This window comes from the organism of the source record quoted next, unplaced genomic scaffold (genome assembly GCF_019419815.1).
Source record: "Pyrus x bretschneideri cultivar Hongxiangsu unplaced genomic scaffold, Pyrus_bretschneideri_v1 Contig33, whole genome shotgun sequence".
Classification (NCBI taxonomy): Eukaryota; Viridiplantae; Streptophyta; class Magnoliopsida; order Rosales; family Rosaceae; genus Pyrus; species Pyrus x bretschneideri.
Genome location: NW_025999646.1, coordinates 1,726,195 through 1,738,716, shown reverse-complemented (window position 1 = coordinate 1,738,716; position 12,522 = coordinate 1,726,195). Strand labels below are relative to the sequence as shown.

The window sequence follows — 12,522 nt, the reverse complement described above, 5'->3', positions numbered from 1 at the left end:
TCTTGACAACGGAAAATGATGCCACTCTTTCAACCCCAATGGATCCCATCTTACTTCAACCGACAAATTACTGTCGAACTGAATGGTGTCGGTCGAATGGGTGGATACGACCAAAGTTGGCTCGTAGTTCGTACTCTTGGTGCGCACATCTCTACAAGCACCACCAAAGTTGGCCCCGTTCACTCTCGGACCATCCATTTAGAACACTTCAACAAGGCATACACTAAAATCAAGAGGGAATGAAAGCCTAAAAATGCTTTTATGCTTCTTTGGCTGGTAGCTTTTAAGCAATCATAGGAGAAATATATAAGTGCCTTGTTTTTTCTTTTGGTCGAAAAAGTAAGTAAATTAACTTCATTGGCAGCAAAATCGAACCACATTTCCTAAGCTCTAATTTAATTTATGAACATAAACACAAGATGATGGGGGCAATTTTAACTATACAAACAACCCCATCATGGCCAAAGCTAAACAAACAAACTGGTCTTCTCCAATGGCCAAATAGATATTGATCATCTTGGAGATTTTCTACTACTCCTCAAGTCAGATCCATTGATCTAATGAACCATTATTTTGCTGTCCCTCAGCTGCCTGTTTTTCTTGTGCTTTTTGGGCCTCCAGTATTTCAAGTGCTACATATTCTGCATCGTCGGACGGACGACCAAACTCTACGGTGGAGAATGAAGCCTCATGAGCACTGAAAGAAGGTGAAGTGTTTACTGATAGTGAAGTTTCAAGCGAAGCATCCAACGACAATCGTGCTGGGTTCCGAAGAGCTAGGTTTTTCCTGGCCCTGGCTCTCCATTTTTTCAGCCCTATCATCACATTTGCAGTAAACACGCCTTTTTTCATTGATGTACCCATCTGCGTGACCAAAGCATAGAGAGGCAGAGTGACATAGCCGCATAGGATTTGTACCATTACACCCATGGCCAGCCTTATGACAATATCCTCAGTTTCATGGTGGAAGCATGATGTAAGCCCAAATTTGTACTGTTTTATTTTATAGAAATTAAGAATTAGTTATGCAATTCGTAAAGGGAATTATCCCATTCGCAAAATTGAAACAACATATTAGGTTAAAATATTTACTTACCCAAGTCCATGTGAAGAATGCCAACTGAAAGGAATTCTGAAACACCCAGAAAAAATGACAAGTAGTTAGAAGATGATTATAGAGCATCAAAATTTTTTGTGCTTGACGTTCTTTAATAAGGAACAAACATACATTGTCATATTTTTTCGATAAAATGTTGCTACGTTTTGTTGGCGACTGTGATTTCGACTTACAATCAATGTTATAAAAACAAACTTCTGTTCTATAGCCGGACTGGGCAACGGAAAGTGCTTAGTACGGACTAGGTTTGTTGTGGATTTTGCGCGACAATTGCCTTAGTTTGTCATATGAAGGACGCTTAGGCGACAGAAAGTGCTCCGTTGCCTAACGTTTAGTCGCGCAAGTGGTGTTTTCTACCAGCGACTATATGGAATATAGATGATCTTGTTTGCTTATTTCCATTACACTGAACTTATAAGTTAACATATTACTAATTAAAGAATCACCTGAAACAGAATGAAGTGCAAAAGATGGAGAAGCAACTGGGGCCAGTTGAACCAGAAAAAGTGGTCACTGGGCTTCACAAGCAAAGCTCCTCTAACAACATGAGATTTATCATGGCTGTCTAGGCACATTTTAGTTATGATCTCCTGAAGCTTTGTTCCCACCAGCAAGAGCATCTGCAGAAAAAGAACAAAAGCATATCAAATTCAGAGATCTTATATCTCTAATCACAATTAGTGTGTTAATAAGGCATAAATGGTTTTAAGTATGTTGATGTTCTTACCACTAACGGAATAAAGGGAACCCACAGATAATTGTAAAAACCTGCAGATGACAGCAAATGGTTGAGTTAGCCAAATCAAACTCGATAATTAACCAGACCTATTTGATTAATTAAATGGATTCGGGTCATGTTACCATCTGCAGTGAAGAATATGACAACAGATACTGAGAACAGCCAAATCCACCAGCTGCAAAAAAAGAATAAAAATGGATCAATTATGATTATCCCAATTCTCGGTTGGAGGGGAGTATGTGCCTTGTAATATGTTCTATGCTCCTTAGTCATGCGATGACTGATGCAGTTTGAAACTGTTTTTAAAATAATTAATAGTGCTTTCAAATCGTCAAAAATGCTTCTGATAATGTTTGACATAAAAAGTTAGAAGTGCTTTCAGAATACAAAAAACACTTTAAGTGATTTCTAGAAGACGCATATGCTACTCTAAGTGCTTCTTTTATTAAAATGTCTATGTGCTTTTAACAAAAGCACTTTTAAGCATCGATATTTTTTAGAGAAGCACCTTCAAATGATAAAGAGATAACCATAAGGAGATATACAACTGGAAATTGTTATGCGAAAGAGTTAACGTCAAGTGGTTATGTTCATGAAGAGCCATCTTAATTATGTTTACCTTGATCCCATAACCACACCAAAGTCCTTCTCCAAATTTCGTCTTATATATTTCTGGAAGTCAAAACGGCTTCCTTCTGCAAAATGTGCCTAGAAGTAAAGAAGCAAAAGAAATCATTAAATTTGACCATGCATGTTTTGATTTATTTAAAGAGAAATTCTAAGGAGACTCTCTCAAACCGTTAAATGCGAGACGCTTCATAAACTTTCTGTCACCTTATGTTTTTAGCACAATATTTTATAATATTGACACAAAAATTAGCGTTAAATTGTGAGGTGCCAGAGAATCCATAGATAAACCTGCATTCTCCTTAGAATTTCTCTTATTAAATTGGATTGGAATTTTCTAATACCGTTATGAATCCATGTCTGAGAGTGAAGTAATCCACTCTTGATACAGAATTAAAGAATTGTCTCAGAAAGCTGACCTGCAGATGGAAAAAGACACATCAAGCTTCCTATTGGTTTTAACTTTTAACAGAAAATGGTGGTGGTTAATTAGTTTTGATTGAGTTTTTACCGGCCAACGGAGGAATCCGTGATCACTCCAACATCTCAAATGCCGCTTCCCAAATGATGTTTGATGTGCGAGCTGAAACCTTCGTGGATCTACATTATTATTTGGACTAACGCATAATTAGTGACGATAAATGGTTTAAAAACTCAGTCGTTACAAAATGCCAATTGCGACGCGTCTCAGCCGCAGCCAATTAAAATATGATTTAGGCACGCTGTTGGCCGTTGTTGACTACCATTGACATCATTTCAATTATAAAAATAAAAAATAAAAAAATCATTTTTAAATAATTAAACACATAAGAATTCAATTTTATAATAAAAAATATTTAAGACATAAGAATTCCATTTTATAATAAAAAAATACTTAAGACATAAAAAACCCATAAGAATTCCATTTTATAATAAAAAATACTTAAGACATTATTTTGATGAAAGCATTGTTTAACGCTTATTGCACACGGCATTAACATTTGATTGGTGACTGCTGATGGTTTTTTTTTTTTAATTTTTATCTGTAAAGTATGTTAAAAATTGTTGGAGGAACAACTCAAATTGATCATTTTTCTATATTTTCTGTGAATTTTCTATCATATCAAATATTTCCTTTAAAATTATTTGATCTTCTCAAATCATATGGTGAGAGTTTCTTTTTTTATTTTTTTTTCGACAAAAAAAAAAAAAAAAAATTCATACCGTGAGTAAATTGATACTCCAATGTTCTGGTTTCTGCCTCCCAAAGCTCCCACCTTTTCATCTGGAACAACAAAAGTATTTAACAAAGCCACCATAGTCAAACTCGGGTCCAACGTCGCCATTGTTGAAAACACAAAAAGAAAGAAAAGGGAAAGGAAAATGCTTCCAAGTCCCCAAGATTTCAAAAGCAGACAAAGAAACTCCGATGCATCTATCAAATCATATACAATTATACATAGTACTTTGACTATTATGTTATGGAACAAGAAGAGTACCGGAAATTTCTGAAATAGTAAAACTGGAAGAATTTGATGACCATATTGTTTCACATCTCTCTCACTTATGTACATTTTTTTCACATCTCTCTCAATCTCCGTCTTTTACCTTTCACTCCCCATGCGTTAAACATGTACATTAGTGAATGTAATTACGTACCTTGGCCATACCAAGAGCGAAGGTGAGGACACAAGACGAAACGTGGAACGCAGCAAGCACAAAAATTAAGTATTGGAGTTCATTCGCGCCCTCCCTGGACATCAAAGAAACTTTTCCCTGTTCAGTATTGTTCATCAACCATTAGTCCCATCATTAATTCTGAAATACAGATATAGTAATTAACCATTAAACATGCATTAATCAGTTCTAATTAAGATTGGTTTAATTAATTGTAAATAAGTAGATATATACCTGGTTAGAGCATTTGGTTTCCTCTTCGGCATCACTGTGGGTGGAGCTCTTGCAAGGAAGAAAAGAATCACCCAAGCTTTTAGAGATGCAGATATTTGCAATTGGCTTTTGACCAACGGTTAGTAGCAACGATATGAACCCTAGCAGCATCAATTCTACATAATATACAGAGAGAGACAGTTTCAGAAACCAAACTATCCAAATAAATTATGATTTCTATTTTCTCATGAATATGAATGTTATGGATTCTAACCTGATTTGATCTTATCAAGAGCCTGAATGAGAGCCTTCCTTTTCAACCTATGAAAATACTGCAAAAATGTTCGATACCAATCATCATTTCCCCTTGTTAAAAGTCCAGCTGATTAATCGATATCAGCCTTGCATGCAACAAAGTTAAAAGTTGATACAAGTGATCCAGGAGGGGAAATTCAAACGAAAAAACCTTGCTCGACGGAAGTAAATGTTCTTAACCACATGAGCTACAGAAACTGCTTTCTTAATCAATGCAAGTTAAAATGCAGATATATATGAAGTTTGTAACTTCGAATTCAACCCCTAGATACACACACGCACACAGATATGGATATATAACTGTACGAACCTTGTGTGAAAGATGAAGCAAATACTCTATAATTGTGGAGACCACTATCAACACAAAGACAACGGTGGCTACAGCCCATGTTGGCGTAGCTTCAAGTGTGCTTGCAGCTTCGTTGTCTCCAGCCATCGCTCTCTCTCTTCGCTCTCTGTCTCTCTGAAAACCTAATATATGCTTATTAAGCTAGCTAAATGTAAAAGAAGGAAAACATATAGACCTCCTGGCTCCTGGGACCCAGTGGAGTTCAGAGAAGATGCTAGGTTGGTCATAAAATAGGGGCTTTTTCTGCATGAGGTTCGCCATGTCTGACTCGTCCTCTGTCGTTTACTGTTCTCATGACGTGTTCACATATATAAAGACAAACTCAAGGGAATGGGAAATTTGTACAGTCCAACCCATCACAAGCAGCACACCTCTCGTTCTCTTCCAGATGTGTTTATATATGCCGCTAGCGGTTGTATAAAAAGACAATGCATGCTCCATCACATGTGGAAATAACTAAAAATTGCATGGAAGGATTGCACTTTATGAGACATGAAGAATATTTGTAAATCCAGAAGGGTATTTTCCTGGTTTTTCTTACGTGGGAATGTTAATTAGGAGATTAAGGACTTAAAATCCGAGTTGTTGTTGAATGAACAGCCGTCGGAGTTTCTTAGCTTTTACACCTGCTTTTTTATGTTTAATACTTTAAGCACGTTTTTGTGATTTTCATGGTATATTATTAGACACGGTTTCTTGTTTTTTGGACCACAAAAAATGATTTTCAAGGACACATGAATCCTTGACTCTCTATACATCACTGTAGCAAATTATTGAAAGTAATATGCATCATTGCATATGCAATATGTCTATATCATACGACCAATGCCACACTAATCAGTACGTATTTATAATCAAAATTGATGATCAAAACTAACTCTTTTCAAATAAAAAGTATGTAATTTAAAAATAAATAACGTTCATTTGTTGTACACAGTTGCACTTAAGGTTATGACTTCTTGAGAATGTTGACGACTGAGCTGATTGGATCGTTTATCACATTCTTTAAATAAATAAGAGAATCAAAGGGGAGGATCTTAAAACTGTGTCCAGGAAACCTTTTTTTTTTTTGCATTTTTTTTTTTTGTGGTGAACGTGTTCCAAGAAAATTGCTGAAACAAAGGCTGCTCAAAATATAATATTCCATTAATTGAATAATTTAAGACTTTCAATTCATATGACAGGACATGTTCCAAACAATCGCACACCGTGCAAAATTTTGCGAATTGTGCTGCAAGGAATAATAAAACTGAATTGAAACGTTGAGAAATTCTAATTGGTTTTTTGGAAGTGAAATTTTTTGTGTACTTTCTGTCAGCTTTAATGTTAATTTTCGTTTCAATGTTATAATATATTGTGTAAAAAATAAAAGATGACAAAGTTCATAAAGAGTCCTACTTTTAAGTGTCTCCATAACATTTCTCTTGAAAAGTTTGCCAATCCCTTATAAGATTTGGTCAAAATTTGACAAGGGCAATCACATATTCTTTGAATGATATTCTAAAAGATAAACAATTCAAATCGTTAAAACATATTAATGATTAAGCCCTACAAAAACTACGTAGAACAAATGATGTACCACGAATCCGTCCCCTTTAACAATTATCCAAAAAGCAAAATGAAATTATTTGTTTAAAAAACAAAAATTATTGTACATCTGTTACGTAAAGAGAGGGTAAAAAAGGTAAGCTGAGTACGCCCAAACAACTAATTAAACAGTCTAAACCCAACAATAATTCAAAATTTTAGAGTTGTACATTCTCCAACAATAACTACATCACCAAATTTGTTAATTGTTTTAAATATAATCATAACTATAAACGATAAATTAATTTAAGAAAATAGCAGGTCACTTTTGGACAGAACAAACATCACGTAGGGGCAATAATTTAATTAAATATTACAATCGGGTAGATAGAATTTGCCTTAGTTCAGATAGGCCCTCTTTCAACAGGACTATCATGAGGGTGAAGCAATATTAGTTTAGATTCTACAAACTTATGTTCTCAAAGCTGAATTAACAATACAAATCATAGCCACTTGAAGCGCTTAGTTACAATTTTTGCCTCAAAAATTAAGTTACACAAACGACAGCACACACATAAACCCGAGGAAAACCCGAGCGTCGAACGTTTTCTTCATCAGTACAAAGCATAACTATTGACATTACGGTAACATTGCCTGCAAAAAACGAAGTTCAAACAAATAAACAACCGAACCACAAGCATCTTCTTCATGTTAATCGGGTTACTTGTACGACTTTTGAAGGATGTACTGCGACGACATATTTGGCCACAATGAGTTCCATAGGTAAGGTTTACAAGCGCACTTCAAGCCATACGGTTGGAAGTTTTGCCAAGAGACGGGCAACGAAGAATGCATGTAGATTCCGATGCTAGGTGGTAAACAGATCAAAAACAGAAAGACGGTTGAGCACTTACTAGTTACTGCCGGGGATCATCTGCAACAAGCACAGAATGATCACTATCCTTGTAAACAGCTTTCCATCCTTTCTCCGTGCCAGTCAAAAGCCCAATCCTACACATACCACCCCCACTCGCAAATCAGATAATCATTCGCGTGCGTCTTATACAAGATTAAATATCCCCCAATTCTAACATTTGAAAATTGTATTTCATGCAGCAAAGAGGTTGCTTACTTTAGTACAGGTAATTCCAACTGCTGAAGTCATCAAAGGAGGCTTTGACTGAAACCGCACTCCAGCAGTAGGGGCTTGATCCGGGACACATTTGTCCTCGGACAATGAGAAACCAAAGAGTCTACAGCTACCTTTGGTTGGGGAAACTGAATCCTGACTGCCACTAAATGTTGATCGACTTATAACTGGATCATTTGAAATACTGTAAGAATGCGTGCCTCCATGATCTTCCCTGCTGAAGTTACGTTCACCAAATGAGGATGATGTTTGCCTTCCACCGTCATATTCAGAGACATATGGAGTTCGATTTATAACTGTATGTTCCTCTTGGTTATGACCATTGTATACCGAATTGAATTCCATAACTGGGTTGATTGCTTGCTGGAACATTAACACAGACGATGGTGATGAAACTTGCACAGATGTGGCAGCTGGGTGCACATGTGTATTATTGCTCTGCATCATGGTGGACCATCCATTTCTAAAGCCGGGCACCTGAAAACCATCATAGACTCCAGGTCCACCATATTCATGAGCTTTGTTAGAAGTGGGAGCTCTTCCATATGGTGAGCTTGGAAATATTTCTTGACCTTGCAAGACCTTATGGAATCGGAGTGATTCACCAAAGCCTATGCCTTTTGAGGCAATTTCAGAATCCACAAGTGACTGTCTGAGACCATTACTTCCAGCAGCAATCCCAGAACCACCGGAACCGTGGAAGACTCTCCTTGCTTCAGATGGATGCGGATTCTGAACACCTAGACCACTGAAAGGAGTATCAAACCCCGAAATTTCTTGACCTTGCAAGACCTTCTGGAACCTTAAAGATTCCCCAAAGTCTGATGCTCCATTCCCATCTGAAAAGGAAACACTCAAATAAATCAATTAAGTTGCAGAGATCAGTTTTATGATGAATTGTCACGCTATGATTGCGGGACATACTAGGAACTGGAAATTCTGGTTTTGTTGCAGACAAACCAATCCTGGACCTCTTCAAACCAGTTCCCATTAGGCTATGGGAACTAGAAACAGAACCGGATGGCTCAATTTCCCATGGGGAAACCCTGCCATGCTTACTTGTGTCTATATCATCCCACCTGACCTGTAAGAGCACAGAAATGTTCAAAACCTATATATCTAGAGCCAATGACAAGAACGAATTAAACTAAAAGTCAAGCTATAGAATAGAGGAAACATTGCTTATGATATTTAGGTAAACGACTTTCACGTCAGTGAAAAATAACTCTCACTATCAAGACATTATTGCTCATAGACCCTGAGTGTCTACTCCAAGGGACTACGAGCAGGGTGGCTTCATAAACAATTAAGATAAACTTTGTCGCTACTACAAGAGAAAACTTATTCTTCCAGTCTAAATTTAGCCAGAAACTCTACCAAATCATGACATTTCACATGATATATGAAAATAAGTGTACACAATTCATCCTAGTTAGAACATGATGAAGCTAGCCACTTTGTTTTGTTACCTTTTGCACTCTCAGAGTCACGCTTCAACTATTGTTCAAAAAAAGCTTATCACAGTTTTGTTCATGAAATGGTTTTTGGAATCTCAAAGTAGAAAAACAAATACGAAAAGTGTCCCATAAAAAAGATAAATACAGAATTTATGGTCCCGTAAGGATAACTTTTGGTTTAGTGCCTGAAGTGGATACTGCATAGGCTAGATATAACATTTGCATTCACCACCCGGCCCTTCTCAAGCAGATAAAAGCATACGCACAAACAAAAAAGTGAAAGAAAAAAAAAAGGAAAAAAAAAAAGATATATACAGAAAATACGTACAACTAGGCATTTCCATTTTGAACCAGGCCATCTTATAGGATCCAATGCACCAATCCCTGTTATCAACCCAGTGTATCTGCCAACACGAAAAATTTAATCAAAATTCTGGGCATAACTACAACTATTTCAAAAGTAAGAATGCCAAACCTTCGCTCTGCTGCATCTTCAGTTTCAAAACGCATTTTGAACCTCATTCCAGCAGAAAAGCAATGATCAAGGCTCCTCAAAAACTTACGGGAAGGTATTATGAATTCAGAAGAGCTGGCCCTACAAGATCATGGAAGATTATAAGGAAAAAAGATGCAGAACGAAGGAAAGGTCTAAAGTCTCAAAAGCACAGCAACTTTTGAGATTTCGATAGAAATATGGTAAATGACGAAAGCCATATTACCTTGGATTGTAGTACACATTAAAAGCATTCTTTGTGGATACAGCATTCACCACATCGGTGACAGTGCTATAGTTCAATTGCTGGCTACAAAGAGTTGGACAAGTAGCAGAACTTTTAACCTGGGCTGCCCTTCTAATTCCTAGCCTCAGTTCTCCATCGTCACCCCTATTATAAATACTGGATGAGAATTATAAATAAAGGCATCCAAAATTTCTTTAGTCGAAGGGTTATATACCTAAGAAACAGCACTGCATCTCCAGAGACGAGCTTCTTCTTGTTCACAAAAGCACTCCACCCAGTGGTGAGCAAATGCCTCCGTGGCTGCCCTACTCAAACCAATTGGAAAAAGGAATAAGCAACAGAAAAACATTGAATCTAAAGCATCCAATTTACAAAATTCATTACACTCTAATAAGATTGCTACCGTTTCGTGGAAAGATAAACCCCCAACTAATGAAGCACAAAAAGGGATCATATTTTTTGCATTACCCCTATAGATATGTCGGAACCTCCACTCCAGGCCATGCAGATCCTTTGCTACAAGCTCTTGTGAAGGCCTTTGTTGAGTGTAATCCTACAAGAACAATCGATTCACCTCAAAAACAAACTACTAACATGTACTTGATTAGACTAATGATTCGGTCTCATAAAAATTATGCTGAAGCTGAACTAAATGTTGGGGAAAAATATGAACTAGGAATACCAAGGGAGGAAAGCAATCCTCGGCAGCACGACGAGGCACAGAGAACCCTCCGTGAGTGCTAGTATCGGAAGCAGTAAGGGTTTTGCAGAACATGTGGGGTGTGGTTGACTTCCCCATTGCCTCAATATCCTCCTCGCCATCTGCATCGGTTTCCCCTTCCCGCAATCCGTGCTCAATTTCCTACACAGATTAAAGCATTAGTGAATTCACCTCCCTGTTTAATAGATAAAAACATCACACAATCACCGGGAAAAGTAAAAAATATTAAAACATCGACCCCCAAATCAAATTGTACAAATTATATAAGTAATTAATTCATAAATTCATAAAATGACTATTAGTAAGGAGACCGACATGCTAAACATATAATCTTTAAAAATGCCAAAGCGGGAAAGAAAGAAAGTGAAGTTCTATAGATTGGGTTTTTAATTGTTTCGGTTCTACGGAATGTGAGCATTTTCTCAGGAACCAAACAGAAAATAAAAACCTGTACAAATAAACCCACCTCACTTTCAGGAACAAGTGAAACCTGAGCGAAGACATCGTCAGTGCCAGACTCAGCCTGCGACCAAAAAACCCTAAAGAAATTGAGAACCCAGATAGCAAAAACCCCAAAAGCTATCAAATTTCATCAAAAATCCGAAACCCCAAAAGCATTGTCGAGAGAGAGAGAAGACTGACATGAAGCTTGACATCAACAACCCGACAGAAGAGGTGGGGCGGGAGATCATAAGCCGAGGTCGGAAAATCCGATACTTGCTCCAGGTGGCCCTGCGGCAGATACACCACCAGAGTCCCTTTCTTCGGCAGCGAAATCAATGGGCCCGCGCAGGCGTGCCAGAGCTCCAAGCACACCGACGCCGACGAACCCAAAGCGTCGGAGACAGAGGAGGCCGAAGACGACGAGACGGGCGACGGCGTTTCCTCGTCCTCCGTCGCACTGTTCAGATCGATTAGACCAGCCATGTGTAAACAAACAGAAACTGCACGTACCCAACAAGCGGAAGAGGAAGAAGAAGAAGGAGAAAAGCACTTGGATTTTTGCTTCTGCTTATGCTTGTGCTTGTTTATAATATGGAGATGAGAAAGAGAGAGCATAGGAGGTTTCATTTCTGCATTTTGAGAGATGGGTTTGATGGCATTTTGCTAAAAGAAAGCTCAGAAAAGCACTTCTCTCTTTACTGCTTAATTTTTAATTTTTATTTAATTTTCTTGTGGATGGGCTTTTGGGCATCAAATCAAAGTTCAAAGCTTTTATAATTTGGAGTAGAGAAAAACAAAACAGAAATTAATATGCAAAAAATCAGATAAGATAATTAATACGGTACTTTTGTTGGTGTTGAATTGAATCCCTCTGTTTTTAAATAAAAAAAGATTAAATTTCTTTCTCTGTCTGCAGGCTGAGCTGCAGCACTGCTGCTGCTGCTGCAAAGCTGCAAAGCTGCAACTGCTGGGTGTGGTGTGTGGCAGAAAGACAGCGAGAGAGAGAGAGAGAGGGAGAGAGAGAGAGAGAGAGAGGGTGTGTGAGGTTTTTTTGGTTTAATCGGTTCGAAATTTAATAAAATATCATGGACTGAAAAGTGGAGGTGTTGTACGGTATCCCCTGTATTTCCGGGCGGATGTCTATTCTGTCCCCTTCTACTCCATCAAATCTCACTCGTATCCCCCCCTTCCCTCTTCCTTACTGAATCTTCATTCTCTCCTTCCTCCCATATTTAATTTATTTTAAGAGAAATCCTAACCCAATTTTTTTAGAGATATTCTGATATTTTACAGTTTAATGCTAATTATTATACCAACATATTAATATTGTGCCAAAAATATAAGGTACTAGAGAGTTCATGAAGAGTCACACTTTTAAGAAGTCTCCTAAACGCTTCTCTTATTTTAATGAAGATTTTGACAAAACCAAAAATAAACACTTCCTTTTCGCCACTCCTCTTTTGTGAA

At 37.5% G+C, this 12,522-nt stretch overlaps 2 protein-coding genes across 2 annotated transcripts; both read right to left on the bottom strand.

The window, feature by feature from the left end:
• Positions 1 to 340: 340 nt before the first annotated feature.
• On the bottom strand, positions 341 to 5,172 carry LOC103944153 (MLO-like protein 6). Its single transcript, XM_009354568.3, has 13 exons — positions 4,978 to 5,172; positions 4,627 to 4,684; positions 4,374 to 4,528; positions 4,122 to 4,238; positions 3,687 to 3,747; positions 2,995 to 3,083; positions 2,828 to 2,902; positions 2,476 to 2,564; positions 1,979 to 2,031; positions 1,845 to 1,885; positions 1,564 to 1,737; positions 1,097 to 1,132; positions 341 to 993 (listed from the first exon to the last, which is right to left on the bottom strand). The coding sequence occupies exons 1-13, from the start codon at positions 5,101 to 5,103 to the stop codon at positions 544 to 546; spliced, it is 1,524 nt and encodes a 507-aa protein (XP_009352843.1). The 5' UTR covers positions 5,104 to 5,172; the 3' UTR covers positions 341 to 543.
• Positions 5,173 to 6,892: 1,720 nt separating this feature from the next.
• LOC103944151 (auxin response factor 3) lies at positions 6,893 to 12,002 on the bottom strand. The gene is made up of 12 exons (XM_009354565.3): positions 11,254 to 12,002; positions 11,078 to 11,134; positions 10,573 to 10,752; positions 10,359 to 10,443; positions 10,105 to 10,195; positions 9,870 to 10,034; positions 9,626 to 9,745; positions 9,479 to 9,554; positions 8,618 to 8,777; positions 7,676 to 8,532; positions 7,458 to 7,554; positions 6,893 to 7,197 (listed from the first exon to the last, which is right to left on the bottom strand). The coding sequence occupies exons 1-11, from the start codon at positions 11,680 to 11,682 to the stop codon at positions 7,501 to 7,503; spliced, it is 2,274 nt and encodes a 757-aa protein (XP_009352840.2). The 5' UTR covers positions 11,683 to 12,002; the 3' UTR covers positions 6,893 to 7,197; positions 7,458 to 7,500.
• Positions 12,003 to 12,522: the final 520 nt, after the last annotated feature.

Coding starts and splice junctions, on each gene's coding strand:
- LOC103944153 (XM_009354568.3), bottom strand. CDS start 5,103: ATGGCTGGAGACAACGAAGCTGCAAGCACACTTGAAGCTACGCCAACA. Junction 2,565..2,827: donor TCAGACATGGATTCATAACG/GTATTAGAAAAT, acceptor CTTTACTTCTAG/GCACATTTTGCAGAAGGAAG. Junction 1,133..1,563: donor TGCACTTCATTCTGTTTCAG/GTGATTCTTTAA, acceptor TGGGTGTTTCAG/AATTCCTTTCAGTTGGCATT.
- LOC103944151 (XM_009354565.3), bottom strand. CDS start 11,682: ATGAAACCTCCTATGCTCTCTCTTTCTCATCTCCATATTATAAACAAG. Junction 10,444..10,572: donor AGGATTGCTTTCCTCCCTTG/GTATTCCTAGTT, acceptor TTGTTCTTGTAG/GATTACACTCAACAAAGGCC. Junction 8,778..9,478: donor CAAAATGGAAATGCCTAGTT/GTACGTATTTTC, acceptor GTGCTCTTACAG/GTCAGGTGGGATGATATAGA.